This window comes from Hemibagrus wyckioides, linkage group LG03 (genome assembly GCF_019097595.1).
Source record: "Hemibagrus wyckioides isolate EC202008001 linkage group LG03, SWU_Hwy_1.0, whole genome shotgun sequence".
NCBI classification, from domain to species: Eukaryota; Metazoa; Chordata; class Actinopteri; order Siluriformes; family Bagridae; genus Hemibagrus; species Hemibagrus wyckioides.
The window spans coordinates 22,266,090-22,286,182 of NC_080712.1; the positions used below are offsets into that span (position 1 = coordinate 22,266,090).

A 20,093-nucleotide genomic window follows, 5' to 3' on the forward strand; every position below is an offset into this window, starting at 1 on the left:
TAGATGAAGAATAACCTTTTCCCATTACACAAGTGACATTCATTGTAGTGGAATAGTGTTACTTGTCTTTAATGCAATGTAATGGCCTAAACGGTGTATATATAGTATATACACTATATTGCCAAAAGTATTGGGACACCCCTCCAAATCATTAAATTCAGATGTTTCAATCACTTCCATAGCCACAGGTGTATAAAAGCAAGCACCTACGCATGCAGGCTGCTTCTACGAACATTTGTGAAAGAATAGACCGCTCTCAGGAGCTTAGTGAATTTAAACATGGTAGCGTGATGGGTTGCCACTTGTGCAATAAGTCCATTCGTGACATTTCCTCAATACTGAATATTCCACAGTCAACTGTTTTATAGTGGTATTATATGGAAGCAATTGGGAATCAAAGTGGAAATCACAGAGCAGGGTCAGCGCATACAGTCTCCAGAAGTCTGCAACTTTCTGCAGAGTCAATAGCTACAGACCTCCAGACGCATTAACAATGGGATGTTATTAAAGTTCATGTGCATGTTAAGGCAGACGTCCCAAAACCTTTGGCCATATAGTGTATCTGACATACTGAAACAAATAGAAACTGAAAATGGCTGGCAGTGCCTCTGCAGAGATTTCTTATCAAAGACACTGAAAGTCGGCTAATGTCTGTGGGTTACAAACTCCACATAGTCAATATACTGAAAAAGATTTGTACCAAGAACCTAAACACAATCGTCTGATTTAAGACTTATGTTCATGATTTACAATGTATTTGGCACTAATACGCCAGGTTAGTGTGGTTTAAAGTTTATAGCCACTTATTTAGAGTTTAATATCAACTCCAGTGTTCGGAAGTCCAGAAACCAACCAACAAACAGTTACTGTTATCAAATCCACTGTAAGTTATTTTTCTATGAAGCACTGAAGTACATGCTGTAAAAGGCAGAGTAGAAGTGAATAAGATACACAAAGGTTTAGAATAAAACTTTTTTTTTTTTTTTTGGATGAACAGATGTAGGAAAGCAAAATCCTTCTAACGTCATCTAATTATCACACCATCTTTCTGCACTCTGCAGAGCCGTAATCTGATCTATCAATCTGTCTCTAAACTGCGGTGCTCTTCTCTTCTCTTCTTTCGATGTCTGTGGGATCGATATTCGGATGTGTCTGCATCTGCTCACACTAAGTGCACAAATTCAGACACAAATGGAATGCCGTAGGATCCCAGAACATTGGTAAAGAAAAAAAAGTGAAGCTAAAATTGTGGCCTCTGTGTACACCACACCTGTACAATGTAATGTAATTAACCCATGGAGAGATACCAGTGAAATGTTGCTAGGATACAGGGCAGACTTCCATTAGTTCCCCCTTCCCCTCACCCGCCCTTCTCTCTCTCACTCTCTCTCTCTCTCTCTCTCTCTCTCTCTCTTTCTCTCTCTCTCTTTCTCTCTCCCCTCTTGTTCCTCTCTCTAACACTCAGGAGGGAGGGAGGCTTGTGATGTAATGTGATGGCGAGGCAGCTGTAGGCACAAAAGAGCAACAGAGAGAGGGAGGGAGAGAGGAGGAGACTAAGGGAGAGGCGAGGAAGAGAGAGAGAGAGAGAGAGAGATGGATGCTGAGGGAGAGAGCGATGGCTGCTCTGCAGAAAGATGACAATGCTGTAATCAGAGAGACGAGTCGAGTAGTAGAGATGAAACTCTGACTGCTGGTGAAAACAAATCGAGGATTTGGATACTGCAGCAAAGGGAGAGAGAACAGGATTTAGCAGTTCTGATTACCTGCAGCACCGTTTGTGTTTGCGTGTGTCTGTGTGTGTGTTTGAGTCTGGACCCAGCTTGCCTGCTACTGTGTGTTTGTGGCTTTGCTACAGGTTTGGCCTGCTTTTCCCACTCTGTCTCTCTGTTAATGTGACTGAAACCCTTTCTGTATTTCTACTCTCTTTTTGCCCCGTGTGTGTGTGTGTGTGTGTACACACATTTGTTTGTGTGTTGTGTGTGTTTATCCTCTTCACTTGCCAATATGATGAGACAGACGCCTGCTCCTCGTAAGGTACACAGCATCCGATTTGCTCTAATACCATATTCCTGTGTTTTTCTTTATCTGTACTATAAAAATAAGAATGCGCATGAAGGGAGTGATTGTGTGTATGTGTGTGTGTGTGTGTGTGTGGTTCAAGGGGTTGGGGGGTGTGAGAGAATGAGTAAGTGCAGATCAAGTTGTTAGTGCAGCAGTACAAGTAAAAGGCTTCACTTGTGAATGAGATTGTGTTAAGGATTAGCGATTAGCCACAGGATGATGATATACAACTATCAAACTAATTACTATGATTATGATTATAATTTATAAGACAAATAAGACTAAGAATATTTATAATACCATTTTATTTTATTGACTGAAAGAGTGATTAACCTTTTTGTAAATAAGATATGGGCAAAGAGTTCTATGAGTTGAACTGTGTGTGTGTGTGTGTGTGTGTGTGTGTAGTTAGGTACAGAGGAGTTTTGTTTGTGCAGGAACTGTGGTGTGCTCAGTGTAACAGTGCTGTTGTGAAAAGGCTTGTGTGTGTGTGTGTGTGTGTTTGACCTTGGTGGTGCCAGTCAGCTGTGCTGATTTTCCTAATTAGAGAATAAAAATGTTGTAACTAAGCTTTTGTTCCAGAATTGTTCTTGAGAAATGTGTGTGCTAATGCTAGAACTGTTATATAAAGAATACACACACACACATACACAACCTGCTTCTTGTCTTTTTCAATAATCCTGACACCTGTATTCTCTCTTCAAATCTCTTTCTAAATGCTGTGTGTGTGTGTGTGTGCTCGCTCCTCAGACTACGGCCAGGAGGCCAAAGGTGAGTTTTAATTCACAACAAGGTTTACACTAATCAGCTTGTGTTAGTTTAACATGTTAGAAAGTGTCAGTGAGACAGTGTGATATTTCTCACCTGTAATTAGTCTCGTGTGGGATGAGTGAAGCTTTATGTTGAGTACTCACGTTTTTATGTGTGTTTCAAACCACTTGTATGGTTTAAACTATTTCTTTTATTTCAATAAAAGGTAATAGCTTTATCATTTCTTTGGATTTTGTTGTGTGCATTCTGTTTTTAAATACCGTATCTCAAGAACAGAAGTACAAACAAACATATACATTTCTGTTATTTTTAAGAAACATGGGCCAATATATATATATATATATATATATATATATATATATATATATATATATATATATATATATATATATATATGAGTTCATGTGTACTAAGAATATAAACTTGGCACCATATGATACCCAACCTATGCTTTGTGTGTGTGTGTATGTGTGTATATGTGTATCAGGCACGTGCAGGTGTTGGAGTGAAGGTGGGTTCTGGTTCAGCTTCAGCAGGAGAGATGAGCAGCAGTGAGCCCAGCACACCTGCTCAGACCCCACTGGCTGCTCCTGTTATCCCCTCCCCTGTTGGGACACTTCCTTCCCCTGGAGCTCCACCCATCCCTGCCCCCAGTAAGGTGGGACACACCAGTCTTTTGCTATCTTTCTAGGATTCGGGTTCTACATCATTTTTACTGGTGTGTTTATGCACGTCATAATGTGTAAATATTTCAACCAAAGGTCTTTCATTATTCATTGAGTGCTTATGATTTTTCACACTACACTGAGACAGTGCTGTCTAGATTCATGTCAGTTTTCTTCTGTGGTTTTGTTTTTGCAGTTCAGGATTAAGGCAATAAAGGGTTTATATTAAATTTAACTGTTTATTTTCATGAATTGTGTGTATGGTTCAGTGTAATACTCCTATACTGTGTATCGACCACAGGAGGACATGAGACACTGAGCTGTATGTGCTTATATATAAAAGAACCGGCAGCATTACCTAACTCAACTAATTTGATAAATTTAGCCAGCTAAGTAATGCATTTATCAAATGATATCTTTCCTGATTAGTCACTATTTAAGTTTACTTATAAGGTATCCAATAATAAGTGAGTTATATAAGCGGATAAACACCCTAGCAAACTGGCAACTATAATACTTTTCTTATGGAAATGCTACTTTTCTACATACTTTTTATGCAGCTTTGCTTGCAAGCTTGCTACCTTTAAGGCAACTATTTTATTAGTCTAACATGTGTTACCCAAATATTTATCCAACCACTTTAGCAAGATAGTAAACCTTAGGCTAATTGTAACATTGTGTGATTATAGCCAGCATCTAAGTTGGCTAGCATGGCAATTAGCTCTCACCTGCTCAGATTGGTGGCTGTTGTGCAATACAGGGTTTGCCAACTAGCATGTGGGTATATGGTAATGGGGAATTGGGTGTAATTTTATAATTCTGCCTTGATACAACATATTACAACATAAAGTGTCTCAGCTCCTGTAAATGTTTTCTTTTCCGACACAGAATTCTCTCAGTGCCTTTTAACTAAGAGGTATGTGTGTGTGTGATCAGGAAGAGGAGGCTCTACGGGCACAGGTGAAAGATCTGGAAGAGAAGCTGGAGACTCTGCGGATGAAGCGGGCAGAGGATAAGGTCAAGCTAAAGGAGCTGGAGAAGCATAAGATCCAGCTGGAGCAGCTACAGGAGTGGAAGAGCAAGATGCAGGAGCAGCAAAATGAGCTACAGAAACAACTCAAAGAGGCCAAAAAGGTACACACACTCACACACACACACACACACACTCACACACACACACGCACACACATACACACGCAAAGAGCCAAATCAGTGTCTTTATATATGAAGTGAAGACAAGCTTGTGGCGCCATGTTAAAAAGGTAATGCAGGTCCTGTTAACCTAATAATTGAGGAGATGCATTACAACACACACACATCTTGACTGACCTCTCACACAATCAATAAGATGTCAGATATTATCTAATACTGATTTTATCTAATGTCTTTATGGTAGGAAGCAAAAGAGGCTTTAGAAGCCAAGGAGCATTATATGGAGGAGATGGCAGACACTGCAGATGCTATAGAGATGGCCACCTTAGATAAAGAGATGGCAGAGGAAAGGGCGGAGTCTCTGCAGCAGGAGGTGGACGCACTTAAAGAGAAGGTGGAAGAACTAACCATGGATCTGGAGATCCTCAAACATGAGATAGAGGAGAAAGGTATGAGTACGTACATACACTTACACACAAATGCACTGCTTCATTATTTCTCTTTATTACTCTTTAACATACACACACACACACACACACACAAAGAGCACTAGTAGAAACTAGCTCATTCACCATGGCTCATGACTTGCAGGCTCTGATGGTGCAGCATCTAGTTATCATGTGAAACAACTGGAGGAACAAAATGCCCGTCTGAAGGAGGCCTTGGTCAGGTGTGTTGTAATGTAGTCACAGGGTCTGTAGCAAAGCCTGCCTTGGCAGCTGTTTGGTTCCAGATATTCATCTGCTTGTGTATGTGTGTCAGGATGCGCGACCTGTCAGCCTCTGAGAAACAGGAGCACTTGAAGCTGCAGAAACAGATGGAGAAGAAGAACTTTGAGCTGGAGGCAATGAGGATGCAGAAAGAGAAAATGCAAGAGGAAATGAAGATGGCAGAGAAGACCATAGACGAGCTGAAAGAGCAGGTGCACTGAGCTTCCAACAACATTTACGTTTAAAATAATGGCATTTGGCAGAGCAATTTACATTTTATCTCTGTTTTCCACTGAGCAATTGAGGGTTAAGGGCCTTGTTCAGTGGACCTGGGATTTGAACTCACATTAGTGTATCACATCAGTGTACTCCAATCAGTAGTCCAATGCCTTAACTACGCTACCACATTTACCTAGAGAACTCTGGAACATATGTAGGACTGTAACTCCACCATATAGGCTGAACATGTTCACCAATGCTAATGAGACTTGATCATATAAATCATATGAAGTACATAATTTGATGGAACTAATTAAGACAATTCTGAAGCTCCAAAATCAATGAGACGATCACGAGGTTTTATAATTGTCAAAGTGAATTCTTCAGCTGAAATAACTGGAGAAACAACAGTAGGCTTGTGGAAGGAGAAATATAAAGGATGGCATGTTGATTTAAGTTTGTGTATGTATGTGTGTTGTAGGTGGATGCAGCTCTTGGAGCAGAAGAGATGGTGGAAACTCTTACTGAACGAAATCTGGACCTGGAAGAGAAAGTGCGAGAGCTCAGAGAGGCTGTTACTGACCTGGTGAGAAGACGCATTTCTACTGAGGGAAAAGATAGAGTTTATCTATCAGTCCGTTAGTTAACATCCTGAAGAATTACTTACAATAAACACACACACACACTGTGGTAGTATGGACTAAATCTGTCTTAGTATCTTAGTATCTGTTGGTGAGAGTCACAAGTTCATCATATACAGCATGCTAACTAACAAAATGTCTAATTAATAGAAAGGAAGTAATTGATAATTTGATAAAATGTTAAACACGTATTGAACATCTGTAAACACCAGTCCTGTTTTAGAAACCTGCTGACATGTCACCACATTGCTACTTCTCCATTTTTCTCCTTGATGAGTTTTGGCTTTAAAAAATTCTAACATGAATTTAATATTATTGTATATTAACAAAAATGAGTAATATTATTCCTATCAGAAATGCTGGCAACCCCTGCTGTGTGTATTTATGCATAGTAAGCTGTATCTCTTTCTCAGCTGTGTGTCTAAATGTGCATGTGCTTGTCTGTGTATCTACATTGTAGGAGGCCATTAATGAGATGAATGACGAGCTGCAGGAGAACGCCAGAGAGACGGAGCTGGAGTTGAGGGAGCAGCTGGATCTGAGCGCAGCCAGTGTGCGAGAGGCAGACAAACGTGTGGAAGCGGCGCAAGAGACTGTGGCAGATTACCAACACACCATTCAGAAATACAGAGAGCTGACCGCACACCTGCAGGTACTGCTGCCCATCACACTACAGTATCAGCACTCACGTCTTTTATTAAAAGTGAATACCTCAGCATATCAGTTTAAGTCTGCCTTAGTTTATGTGTGTTTTTTTTGGTGTATGTGTGTAGGAAGTGAACAGAGAGCTGATGAGCCAACAGGAGGCCACCGCTGAGCCACAGCAGCAGCAGCCTGCCGAGATCTTCGACTTCAAGATCAAGTTTGCAGAAACCAAAGCATATGCCAAGGTTCAACACATACACGTACGGCACACTCAGAAACTGTCTTCCAGGAACAACTGTACTATTGTTTGCCTGTGTGTGTGTGTGTGTGTGTGTGTGTTTTATCCCAGGCCATTGAGATGGAGTTGCGTAAGATGGAAGTGACTCAGGCGAACAGACAGGTGGCTCTTCTCACCTCCTTCATGCCCGAATCCTTCCTAAGACACGGAGGAGATCATGACTGCATCCTAGTCCTGCTGCTTATTCCTAGACTCATCTGTAAGGTACTCTATGAGTGTGTGTGTGTGTGTGTGTTATTGTGGTTTACTATTGTGTGTTTTAAGGCCCTAGGTATTATGAAGGTTTTATTAATGACTCGATGGTGGAGATTACTATAAAATACTGTAAGAGTGGTTATGATTTATAGAATTTTTATTCAGTTAGTATAGATATAATCGACTGGTCACTTTAATTGAACAGATTTAAAATGACGGTGGTCACATTAATACAAATAAACCAAATCCGAATAACGTCAGCTTAATTAAATTGCAGTTTTAATAAAACTAGGAAGCAGTATTTATACATGATATAAATGTTTTAAATTTAAAAGCTAAGACAACTAGTTTTGGTTTTGTGGGTAGAAAGTTCAGGAGTAAAAAAGCTCTAATGGCTTCATTAAATGATTAGCTTATGTATTATTATATGGTACACATTTGCCAAATGTGCCTAATAATTTACTTGCTGGTTCATCTTCAGAATAAATCTCTGCTGCTTTTTATATAAGGGATGGGCATTTTACTTTCTTTTTATATATATACACTTAAAGTGATCCCTTTTTGGGAGAGAGAAGCCCCGTTTTAAGGTATTGTGTGTGTGTGTGTGTGTTACAGGCAGAGCTGATCAGTAAGCAGGCGCAGGAGAAGTTTGATCTTACTGAGAACTGCTCTCAGAGGCCGGGGATGAGAGGGGCCATGGGCGAACAGCTCAGCTTTGCTGCTGGACTTGTTTACTCTCTGAGTCTGCTTCAGGCAACACTGCACAAATATGAATAGTGCGTACACACACTTAAACTGTCCTGTTAAGGTAATAGAACAGCAGTAATGTTTGTGCTGAATGTACTTTTTCTCTCTCTGTAGTGCCCTTAATCAGTGTAATGTGGAGGTATATAAACGTGTGGGTTCCCTATACTCTGAGATGTGTGTGCACGAGCGTTCTTTGGACTTCCTCATTGATTTACTGCACAAGGATCAACTGGATGAAACTGTGAATGTGGAGCCACTTACTAAGGCCATTAAATATTATCAGGTATTTCACTCTTTCACACACACATACACACACATGCACACACACAGTACAAATGTCTTGCTCTTCATGTTGCTTGATGCTCAGACTGTCTTAGTTAAATGTATGTAGGTTAAATCAATGACAGACATTATTTTTAGTGTTTAGTAAATACTACACTTACTGTTGCAGAATTATCATATCATAGACAGAGATACTCAGTATGGTACAAAATGATGTTCTGTTTTGTGTCTGCAGCACCTTTATAGCATTCATTTAGCCGAACAAGCAGAGAACTGCACCATGCAGCTGGCTGACCATATAAAAGTAAGACACACACACAAACAGAATTTCCAATTTAGACTAATAGCCCTCCTTCACTTTGAGCGCTGCTCACAAGCCTCAGCAAAAACTTAGACTAAAAGTATTGTAGGAGAAAGTAGGAGAAGTTCTATCACATAGATAGACATGAAATGCTGTTTGAATACAAAATCAAGCAGATGTGCTTTTTCTATGGTGAATGTCTTTCTACACTGTTTGCGAGGACACTAGGTAGGGCATTCAACTTAATTACTTTAAGTCCTATGTAGGGCACAGACAGAGTGAAGCCAGATGAGATCTGCCCTATTTAAAAGATGGCAGATTTGTACTTGGCCCACAGGTCATCTGCAGGGTTGCCAGTACGATCCTGAGCTTGTCTTATTTTATGCTGTTTCACATGTTTCCTATGTGTCTGTCTGGGGATCCTCCAGGTTCTCTGTTTTCCTTCACCCAAAAAATATAGCTATGGGTGAACTTTATACATGTGTGTGTAGCACCCTGTGATGAACTAGAACCCTGTGATGAACTGGTATCCTATCCAGTGTGTATTCACACCTCATACACCCTTTTCCTAGCTATTGTGCCTTCCTCTGCCACTCTTGTTTCCTTCCCCAGTCCAAAGACATGTTTTAGACTGATTGGCATCTCTAAATCATCATTGTGAAGGTGTGTGTGAGTGAGTGTGTGATTGTGCCGTGATGTGTAGGCACCTCATCCAGGATGTCCCCTGCCTTGTACCCTGAGTGCCCTGGGATAGACTGCAGGCTCCCTGTGACGTTGTGTAGGATAAAAAATGAATAAATGGATGAATGGATGTTTTTTAGCGCACCAATCATAACCAAACATAAGCCTGTGCCTCCACATAAGTGGTCATTTTTTATCTTTAGCTCTGAACAGACCGAAAATGTAACATGTCTGAGTTTGCGTTCATTTTGTACATATTATTGTTACATACACTATATTGCCAAAAGTATTCGCTCACCTGCCTTGACTCGCATATGAACTTAAGTGACATCCCATTCCTAATCCATAGGGTTCAATATGACGTCGGTCCACCCTTTGCAGCTATAACAGCTTCAACTCTTCTGGGAAGGCTGTCCACAAGGTTTAGGAGTGTGTTTATGGGAATTTTTCATTCTTCCAGAAGCGCATTTGTGAGGTCACACACTGATGTTGGACGAGAAGGCCTGGTTCTCAGTCTCCGCTCTAATTCATCCCAAAGGTGTTCTATCGGGTTGAGGTCAGGACTCTGTGCAGGCCAGTCAAGTTCATCCACACCAGACTCTGTCATCCATGTCTTTATGGACCTTGCTTTGTGCACTGGTGCACAGTCATGTTGGAAGAGGAAGGGGCCAGCTCCAAACTGTTCCCACAAAGTTGGGAGCATGGAATTGTCCAAAATGTCTTGTTATGCTGAAGCATTCAGAGTTCCTTTCACTGGAACTAAGGGGCCAAGCCCAGCTCCTGAAAAACAACCCCACACCATAATCCCCCCTCCACCAAACTTTACACTTGGCACAATGCAGTCAGACAAGTACCGTTCTCCTGGCAACCGCCAAACCCAGACTCGTCCATCAGATTGCCAGATGGAGAAGCGCGATTCGTCACTCCAGAGAACGCGTCTCCACTGCTCTAGTGTCCAGTGGCGGCGTGCTTTACACCACTGCATCCGACGCTTTGCATTGCACTTGGTGATGTATGGGTTGGATGCAGCTGCTCGGCCATGGAAACCCATTCCACGAAGCTCTCTGCGCACTGTTCTTGAGCTAATCTGAAGGCCACTTGAAGTTTGGAGGTCTGTAGCGATTGACTCTGCAGAAAGTTGGCGACCTCTTCGCACTATGCGCCTCAGTATCCGCTGACCCCGCTCCGTCAGTTTACGTGGCCTACCACTTCGTGGCTGAGTTGCTGTCGTTCCCAAACACTTCCACGTTCTTATAATACAGCTGACAGTTGACTGTGGAATATTTAGGAGCGAGGAAATTTCACGACTGGATTTGTTGCACAGGTGGCATCCTATCACAGTTCCACGCTGGAATTCACTGAGCTCCTGAGAGCGACCCATTCTTTCACAAATGTTTGTAAAAACAGTCTGTATGCCTAGGTGCTTGATTTTATACACCTGTCGCCATGGAAGTGATTGGAACACCTGATTCTGATTATTTGGATGGGTGAGCGAATACTTTTGGCAATATAGTGTATGAATCTCTTACCTCATTGACACCACAAGCAGAACATCAGCTTGCTTAAGTCTCATAATTAAAAGATCATTAAAGATTTAATGAGGACAATCAAAAAATTCTATGCTAACAGTACCCCTAGTCGTATTCTGAACTTCTTTTTTTTTATGGAATTCATCAAATTGAGAAGATTCTTTATCTAAACAAACATTGTTTGGTTTTTCTTCTCAAAACCATTTGCTCGAACAATAACGTTTGGTTATTGTTAGCGCGACGAAATTCAGTTCTATTCTTCAGAAGGCTCTTTGATATTGAGACTAGTTGATGTGTTATGTAACAGACTAAAAAAACTATGTGGAGTAGGATATGAAAACATAATTGCATGGAGTCACACACACACACTCAAGCACACACATACACAAAGATATTTCTTAAGGCTACAGCTGTGATCTTTTTTGTAATAGCACAGAATTATTTGCTCCTACCACCGCACTCTCATATCCCTGTGTCTCTGCAGTTTACCCAGAGTGCTCTGGACTGCATGGCGGTGGAGGTGGGTCGTCTGCGCGCCTTCCTGCATGCTGGAGAAGGAGAAACACCATTTTCTATACTGCTTAAAGATCTGGACACTTCTTGTAGTGACATTCGCCAGTTCTGCAAAAAGATCCGCCGCCGCATGCCAGGCACTGATGCTCCAGGCATCCCTGCTGCTCTCAGCTTTGGGCCTCAGGTTTATACACACACACGTGTGAACATACACACATATTTTTGCTGACACACTCACACACACGCTTAAATTTCTCATGTATAAACTAGAATTTCAGACCTGCTTTAATGCATGTTTATGACTAAAACCTAAAGTGGACAGGCATGGCTGATGACACAGTGTGTGTGTGTGTGTGTGGGCAGGTGAGTGAGACGCTGGCAGAAAGCAGAAGGCAGCTGGCTTGGGTGAATGCTGTGCTGCAGGAGGTGGCTGCAGCAGGCGCTCAGCTCATCGCACCACTCGGTGAACACGAGGGTCTGCCAGTGCTTAAACTGGAGGACATGGCCTTCAAAGCAGCTGAACAGGTGAGTGCTTGTGTGTCTGTGTGTGTGCAGCATGGATAAATGAGAGGGAAAAAGACAGAGAGAGAGAGAGAGAGAGAGAAAGTGTGTGTGTTAGTGTGATTATAATTTTAACTTTGAAATTCATTGCACACTGTTTAATTAGTTATCTGTATGGTTTTATTTCATTTGTATTTGATTGTAGATATTTCAATTTCATTTGAAGCTTGCATAAAGTCAGTTCCATGGACAGACTGAGGAATTACACTATTTTTGGCTGTGATCTTGAAAGAGAAGTTAATATCTACATACTGTACATTGTCAGCTTAACTTAATATCTGGCCTTAAACATGTTCCAGGGAAGACAACAAAAGAAATTCACTCATAACCGTGATTTAATTTGTAGTTTTGTTTGATTTTTTATGTATTTTGTTCGATTTTTGGATGCATTCTACTGAAATTTCCAAAAATATTCGTCTACACTCTTTCTCTTGTCAACCTAATGTGCTCATTGAGGGAGCCATTAAACTATCTGTGTACATCTTTACAATAGTGTGTTCCCAGAGTGGACCATTTACCACCCAGGATCCCTTTATTAGAGGTCATTCCCCATTTGATTGTGTTCCGTTCTCGTACTCAGATCTACGGCTCCCAGGGTATAAATCTCTACGAGTGTCTGCGCCAGTCCTGTAGCGTCGTCATCGCAACCATGAATAAGATGGCCACAGCTATGCAGGAGGGAGAATACGACTCGGAGAAGCCACAGACTGGGGTGAGTTCCATACGACAGCTTTATTTCTGCAGAACTATTTGTCATTACAGCAAGACTCTGTTACAGCTATGTGCTTTAGCCTGACATTTGGAAAAGAAAGAATCAGAATCAGATTCACTTTCATTTGTCAAGTAACCTGGGATTACATGGACAAGGAATTTGTCTTGGTGTACTGGTGCATAGTAGTAATGAAGTAAAGAAGCATAAATGTAAACAAACTATCATGAAAACGATGAGTTTAAAGATAAATTAAATAAATAATTAAAAAAAAAAAAAAAATAGAAACATTAACTGTATAATAGTGCACAATGTTTGAAAGTGGACTAGAGCAAATGCTACCTTGCCAGTACAAATAAGAAATAACTGCACATTAGTACAGGATGTGCAAAAATGGAACAGTGCAAATGCTCACAGTTTGAGGTAAGAAGGTGCAGGTGCAGTATATAGCAGTCTGAGATGCCAAAAGGAGCCGTAAGGGGAATCATAAACCCATTTAGATGTTTCCTCTGCAACGTTTAAAGATCTACAGTGTGTTTCTATGTGTGTGTGTGTGTGTGTGTGTGTGTGTGTGTGGTAGATGGCTCCAGTAGAGGTGCGAGCAGCTGCACTGAGGGCAGAGATCACAGACGCCGAAGGACTCGGCTTAAAATTGGAAGACAGAGAGACTGTCATCAAAGAGCTCAAGAAATCCCTCAAAATAAAGGTAGCCAGACAATTTGAAGAGATTGCAGTACATCCACATCCCCATACCTCTGCTGCATACACATATGTAGATTATTAATGAAATGGATAATCGATGTTGAAACTCATGGTGCAGGGCGAAGAGCTGAGTGAGGCCAACGTGCGGCTGAGTCTTCTAGAGAAGAAGCTGGACAGTGCTTCAAAGGATGCAGATGAACGGGTGGAAAAAATCCAGACCATTCTGGATGAGACCCAGGCACTCCTAAAGAAGAAGGAGAAGTAAGAGAATAATTATTAGAATAAGCTGATGACCTTTTACACAATACCGTGGTTTGTTCTCACCGATTAATAATCTTTAATTGAGCAAATGTACTTTGTGTCACCAATCTGTGTGTGTAGGGAATTTGAAGAGACCATGGATGCTCTGCAGGCTGACATAGACCAACTTGAGGCAGAGAAGACGGAGCTGAGACAGCGGATAAACAGCCAATCGAAGATGACCATCGAGGGACTCAGAGGAAGTCCCGCCTCTGGCATTGCATCCATTGTGACTGGTGGCATCACAACTGGTGAGATTGATGAAAATGAAAATGATTCTGTTCATGTGTCCAGAGTTAGCAACATCTAACAGGTTTTCTCAGACTGCTGCACATTTTTCTGCTTTTCCCTTTCATACCCCCTCTCCTTTACTGAATCTAATTTGTCTCTTCTCGTCTCTCTTCATTCCCACTGCAGATGATCAGAAAGGTAAACTGCAGACAGTCCTTGCTACTCTGTGATCTACACTGTGTGTCACACTATTATGCAAAAAAAAAGGGTTTGTTGGGTTCCTTTCATGACGCTTTAAGGGAGTTTTCCTACAAATTTGGCAAATACTATTTAAACCAAGTGTGAGAATTGAATAGATCTTTAGATTCAATAGATCTAATAGATTTAATAGATCTGCCATTGTTGTGGTATATAAGCAAAGCTATCATTAATGAATGAAAGATTTAAATACAGAATAGAAGACAACAATCATTACAACTTACACTCCTCAACGATCACCGTAGTGTAAAGGAGTATGCGTCAGATTCAACAAGGAATATTTTAGATAAGGTGAGAATGAAAGTTTTTTCATATTTCAACAGCAGAATAGTATTTAATGAGGTTGGTACCAGCAAAGTTCATCAAGGTGCAGGATACTCCACCATTTTGCAGTCTAAAGCCAGGTATTTGACCTCCAGTGAATCCATTCATGAAGAGAATTGGATGAATTGGATTTCAAAAAATGGAATAGTTTACTGACAAGAGCTGAACAACTCTTGATAGACCTGATGGATGGAGCAAGGGTTGGATCAGACTGATATACCAGCAAGAAGGTGGTGTGATGGTGATGATCTGAGCTGCTTTCATTGGTGGTGAGCTAGTTTGTTCCCAAGCGAGTTTTTAAAGGTATAAAGTTGACTTCTTTTTACATTTTTTAAAACTACTTTGTGCCAAAATTAAGTCTTATAACAAATGTAATAGGTATTATAACAAAATGTGACCTTGATGCACCAAAGCTCTATAATCTCCATCTGCCGCTCAAGTACTAAACAAAAGTGTTCTACAAAAATGGCCATCTGATGAAGTGACCAGCATTTTCACTTCTTTTGAATATCAATGAGATCCTAAAGGAGCATCAGGTTTATGCCAAAATATCAGATATGATTTAAATAATATCAGGTTTGTTAAAAAAAAACTGCAGTATGCTATTTCATCATCCTCAGAAATTCAGAATCTAACCAAGTCAGTGGATCAAAGAATCATCTCAGTCAGTTACATCTGCAAAGAAGCTCAAATAGAAACCACATCAGCATCTTCATCAGTTCTAAATAAACATTGGTAAAACTTCCAGTTTATAAAACAGCTTTTATGAAACTATTGTGAGAAAGTACAAATGCCGCATTCCCATATTTAAGCTGAAAAAATGGAAATGTGGTGCAGTACATACTCTTTATTCAAGTCAAATAATAAGAGTTTTGCATAATAGCTCGACACACATTGTACACACACTCTGACCTCCCTAAAATCTCTGGCTCTCAGCATGGCCCTCATGAGAGTGTTCTACATGCAGTGCATGGAACTGACAGAAATATGCACAATTATTGCAAAATGTCTAAGCTGATAGCTGTATTACATTAAAAAGACAAAGGCTCTCTAGTAATCTGGTCTGTGTGTGTGTGTGTAGGTGCTATAGGCATGTGTGCTGCAGGAGGTGTGCAGGTGATAGATTCTCCACTGCTGTCACAACAGATTGAAGCTCAGAGACTCAGCATAAAGCGTCTGAAGAACGAAAACAACATCCTGAAGGTCTTGTGTACACACACACACACACACACACACATTTCACTTCTCAGACTTTTTACAAACCCTAGCCTGGTCTCAAATTTGGTTACAATGCCAGTAGTACTGGAAATTATAATTAAACCAAAGGCCTAATGGTCTTTGAGGCTCCCAAGTAGCTCAACACAAAACTTTTTACCCTGTTGTTGGGGTAACTGGATAAAATTGGACGTGATCTCTGGGTGGGATGGGTCAGTTCCAGCAATATTAGCAATATTACAGCAATATTAGCCAATCATGGGTGTTTGTAAGCTCATGTATGAGGAAGAGGACATGTAGCGCTTTCCTCCAAGTGTGTTACGCTTCCTGTGAGGAAGCACATATTATCCTTCTCTCTCCCCAGTTGGTAGCTGGTGTTGGGCTTGTGGGTGGAAATTGGCAGATGACCAAATTGGGGAGAAAACTGAGAATAAAAAAAAAAAAATGAGCTTGGTGAGGTTGCCAGATAATGAGTACTAATATTATAATACAATTTTCTACTGTAATAATAATATGCTCCTATTAAATTCCAATTCACTTTGATTTTCAAGCATCTCTTGAAACCAAAAAGAATTTTGTTATAACAACAGAGTGATTTCTCTTTGAGCTACTTTTCTTCTATAAAAAATAACAGGTAATATAGTGAGTATTATAATATTATAACGTTATAGTACATTATATTATTACAGCCTTACACTGACTGAATTTTCCACTACAATGTATTTCTTCCAGTTATTGTTAAAGTTGCCCTGGTTGAGGTCAGAAACATTCCTGGGCAAAATTTCAGACTATATACACATCACTGCTTCATCAGTCCTGATTCGGTCTCCACGGACATGTTTGTGTATCTAGGCAGAGAAGATGCGTGCTCAGTTAGCCTCGCTTCCTCCACTGAATGTGTCCAAGCTGACCTGGCGTGAGGGTTGTAGACCGGAGGTCCTGTCCAGCGCGCTCTATCGCAAAACAGACCAACTCCTGGAAACACTGCTGCAGATGAGTGCCAATGTCAAAGTCGTAGACATCACTGGAAAGTCTCCAGGTTAGAGAAGTTGAACTGCTTGTTACGATTACATTTCTACACAGATATATTCATTACTATTAATATAGGAGAGGTTTGTATTGATATATTTGTGTACAGTGACTCCCAGTGCCCAGCTCCTGGAGCAGACAGCAAGGCTACAGTCTCTCAGTGAGACCCTCGACAGGCTAAAGGTAAAAGCAGGGTCAGAGCCCAAGTGTAAATCTTTCCAGTTAAATGTGATTGGCTTAAACTGAACCCAGTCATTCACTGTCCTTTAGGATGAAGTGACGGAGCATGTGGTGTCTCAGAGACCTGGTGCTCAGGTTTCATCTGACTTCGCTACTTTCCCCTGCACCTCCTTCGTTAAGGTAAAAACACAATGACCTTCCTGTAATAAGGTTGCTGGTTAAGAGCCACCTTCAGACATTTAAAAGTCCACCAACGTGGTCCAATCTTTACATTTACATACATTCTGAGATGATCTGTGTTGCGTTCTTAACTAGAACCTTATTAAACTAGGTTTATCTGTTAAATGTTTCAAATATTACACAAAATAAAATGGAAAAAAAGAATTACACATCATCCTTCACTGCTGAAGGTTTTATTTATTTTTAATTGTTTTTCAACCAAAATGCCAGAACCTTATTCTACTCTGGTCACAAAAGCCGCTTTAGCAACAAACCAACAACAAACCCTCAGACTCGCCTCACTTCTGCATTTCTCACGCCTCCACATTTCTTTGTCCCTCCCAGGCTAAGGAGGAGAGGATGAGAGATGAAGTGTTGGTTGGACGTGTGATGGTTCCTTGTGCTCGAGGGCAGGAGCAGGTTCATCGGCTCGTGCTGTCCCAGTACCAGCTGCAGAGAGTGCATCGCCTGCTTCAGACTTAAACACAACCTTCAGCAAGAACGAGCCCTGCCGCCGCTTCCTGAGAAACCCGCTCCGATTTCACTAGAAGCATCTGGACTTTACCATCGCAAGAACCGGATGAATCGCGGTTTGCAGTGACTGGTGGGGGAAAGTGTCTTTGCCTTGGACATCATCGCAGCCTGAGAAGCACATGCTTCTACTGAGGCAGAAGGCAGCAGCTTAGAAAAAATAACTCTTATTCACTTAGTTGATGCCCGGCGATATAAGTAGTAGTTAGAAAATCTGAATAGAATGCTGTTTGAAGGCGGTTAAAGTCCTTTTTAAACTGGTAAATTAAATGGCAGTAACAAAAAGAGCAAATCATTTTGATGGCTGCTGCCTTTTGCCTTAGCAGGACAATATAGTTTACTAGATGGGTGGGTTTTTTCTTTTGTTTTTGGCTGCAGTCTAAAAGCTAAACTGTTCCTTTCAACTTTTAAGTATATTTAAATATTTTAAATGGACACAAGTGCACCATTTTCCCAACAGCAACGTTTATCATTGAGCATCATTTGACACCCCTGATTCAACACTTCAGCACTCTTTGGCTAATTTGCACTCTTCAGTGAGCTCATTTTTGTACGGCTGACCGCTGCTGTGATCACAAGATATTTTCGAAAAAGGTTGAAAAACTCTGACGTTGCAAGTCTTCAAGGACAAATACAAGCAGTCATGATGATGAGCTATAAAATTATAGTGTTCAGAATTAGTCATCTGTACCCAGTGGCCTGTTGTATAAATTTACTACAATCATAACAGATCAAAACAAGGAATCTTCAGATTTAAGGCTGCAATATTAATCGTCTCTTGTCCTTTTTCATCATTCACTGGCATTAGACATGGCAGAAAGCAGAAAATAAAAGCCTACCTTATACGTGTATTATGGGAAATTCGTTTGGGCTTTTAAAAAAATGTAAACCAATTTCAGTACGTCATTACAAACCGTCACAAACACTGATTCAGATATTTCATGTATCTCTTACTGATGGGTTTAAATAGCAGGTTGCACAGGATGAGAGTGAGATTTAAACAATGTAAGACCTAATTAGACTTAACATTTAAACCAAAGCTGTTTAAAATGCGCTACTCTATGCTGTGTGAGCATTTTGTGTTGAACAGGGAATTTAGAGAAGAGAAACTCTGAGCTTGCAGCCCAGATACGACCCAGACATTCACACTTATTAGAAAGATGACAAGGTCAGTGATGATTTCGAGTGGACGAGGGGGCGGCTGGCAGAGGACAAACCACACAGTATTTGCTCAAAAGTCAATATTTCAAGTGGTCTTAAGTAATCAATGTTGTCTTAAGTTATTAACCTATTTATTGTGTAAAAATGCCTAATGTTGCTTACATTGACATCATTGTGAAAAATGTGTTTGACAGCTGAATAAAGCACATCTAATAGATGCTACAAAAATCAACTGCTGCATTTCATATGTTGTCGTTTTGATAGAGTTTGGATTAACAGTGAGACCCTTTTAAACCTCAAAAACCACAATAACCCATGAAAAGCTACATTATTTTAATCAGATTTGTCTTTCTTTCCTCATTTTCCTGGAGAAAAGCAGGGTGTCAGGGATCATTCAGAACAGCTGCCGGTTCAGGAAAGACGGATGAGTGGGATGAGTACAGTGAAAACAAACATTTGATCTTTTCCAAGAAACCTTCTTCATGTCACCTATAAATTCTCTCATGCTGCTTGAGTTTAAATAGCAGTGTCCTTGGTGTCGAATGCAATAGTGTGTAATCCCTCCAGGATTCTTTGATACTGCGATCTCTGTCAAATTCTGCGATATTTGGAGAAGACTGCAATTATTCAAAATTAGGGCAGATTTTCCACAGATTTGGGTAGAGGCATGTCATGTGATGTCAACACAAATCCAGCCAAATCCTTCTATGATTCATGTGCATCATACATGAGTACAGCTATCATAGAGAGTAATTACAACTCTCTCATTCAGTGTCTTTATGGACCTTGCTTTGTGCACTGGTGCACAGTCATGTTGGAACAGGAAGGGATCATCCCCAAACTGTTCCCACAAAGTTGGGAGCATGAAATTGTCCAAAATGTCTTGGTATGCTGAAGCATTAAGAGTTCCTTTCACCGGAACTAAGGGGTCAAGCCCAACTCCTGAATTCAATCATATTTGGAGAGGTGTCCCAAAACTACATTGTATGTGCCTTCATTAATAGTTTGAAAGAAGAATCCTGTGCTTGCAATTTCACTAATTTAAGTCTGCTGAGAGACTGATTTTGAGATCGTTTACGATAGAAATGGATACAGCACTAGGATACCCAAAACATTGCTGTTGATGGTCTCTCTCTTGGATAACCTAAAGATTAAGCTTACTGAAGACAGTTTATATCTACAGCATAGAGTTGAAAAGTACAGTGAAAGAGTAATGAGTCATATCTGGGGCCACATAAAAGAGGATACCTTCCCTTTTAAGTC

The 20,093-nt window shown here is 40.6% G+C and overlaps 1 protein-coding gene across 4 annotated transcripts in view; it reads left to right on the forward strand.

Moving 5' to 3' along the window:
* dctn1b (dynactin 1b) overlaps positions 1-19,062 on the forward strand; it is a 28,801-nt gene extending 9,739 nt beyond the window's left edge. For 2 of the 4 annotated variants that reach the window (XM_058386621.1, XM_058386622.1), the window contains exons 6-30: positions 2,017-2,034; positions 2,812-2,832; positions 3,320-3,490; positions 4,434-4,631; positions 4,894-5,098; positions 5,241-5,319; positions 5,412-5,571; positions 6,060-6,164; positions 6,680-6,871; positions 6,993-7,109; positions 7,214-7,366; positions 7,973-8,133; positions 8,219-8,387; positions 8,622-8,690; positions 11,382-11,594; positions 11,774-11,935; positions 12,552-12,683; positions 13,261-13,386; positions 13,501-13,643; positions 13,764-13,933; positions 15,577-15,698; positions 16,563-16,749; positions 16,849-16,922; positions 17,010-17,099; positions 17,484-19,062. In XM_058386621.1, the coding sequence (XP_058242604.1) occupies positions 2,017-2,034; positions 2,812-2,832; positions 3,320-3,490; positions 4,434-4,631; positions 4,894-5,098; positions 5,241-5,319; positions 5,412-5,571; positions 6,060-6,164; positions 6,680-6,871; positions 6,993-7,109; positions 7,214-7,366; positions 7,973-8,133; positions 8,219-8,387; positions 8,622-8,690; positions 11,382-11,594; positions 11,774-11,935; positions 12,552-12,683; positions 13,261-13,386; positions 13,501-13,643; positions 13,764-13,933; positions 15,577-15,698; positions 16,563-16,749; positions 16,849-16,922; positions 17,010-17,099; positions 17,484-17,621 (3,375 nt within the window). In that variant the 3' untranslated portion in view covers positions 17,622-19,062. Of the gene's footprint in view, positions 1-2,016; positions 2,035-2,811; positions 2,833-3,319; positions 3,491-4,433; positions 4,632-4,893; positions 5,099-5,240; positions 5,320-5,411; positions 5,572-6,059; positions 6,165-6,679; positions 6,872-6,992; positions 7,110-7,213; positions 7,367-7,972; positions 8,134-8,218; positions 8,388-8,621; positions 8,691-11,381; positions 11,595-11,773; positions 11,936-12,551; positions 12,684-13,260; positions 13,387-13,500; positions 13,644-13,763; positions 13,934-14,099; positions 15,153-15,576; positions 15,699-16,562; positions 16,750-16,848; positions 16,923-17,009; positions 17,100-17,483 lie in introns of those variants that run through there. The other 2 variants (XM_058386624.1, XM_058386625.1) reach the window with 2 other exon arrangements.
* Positions 19,063-20,093: the final 1,031 nt, after the last annotated feature.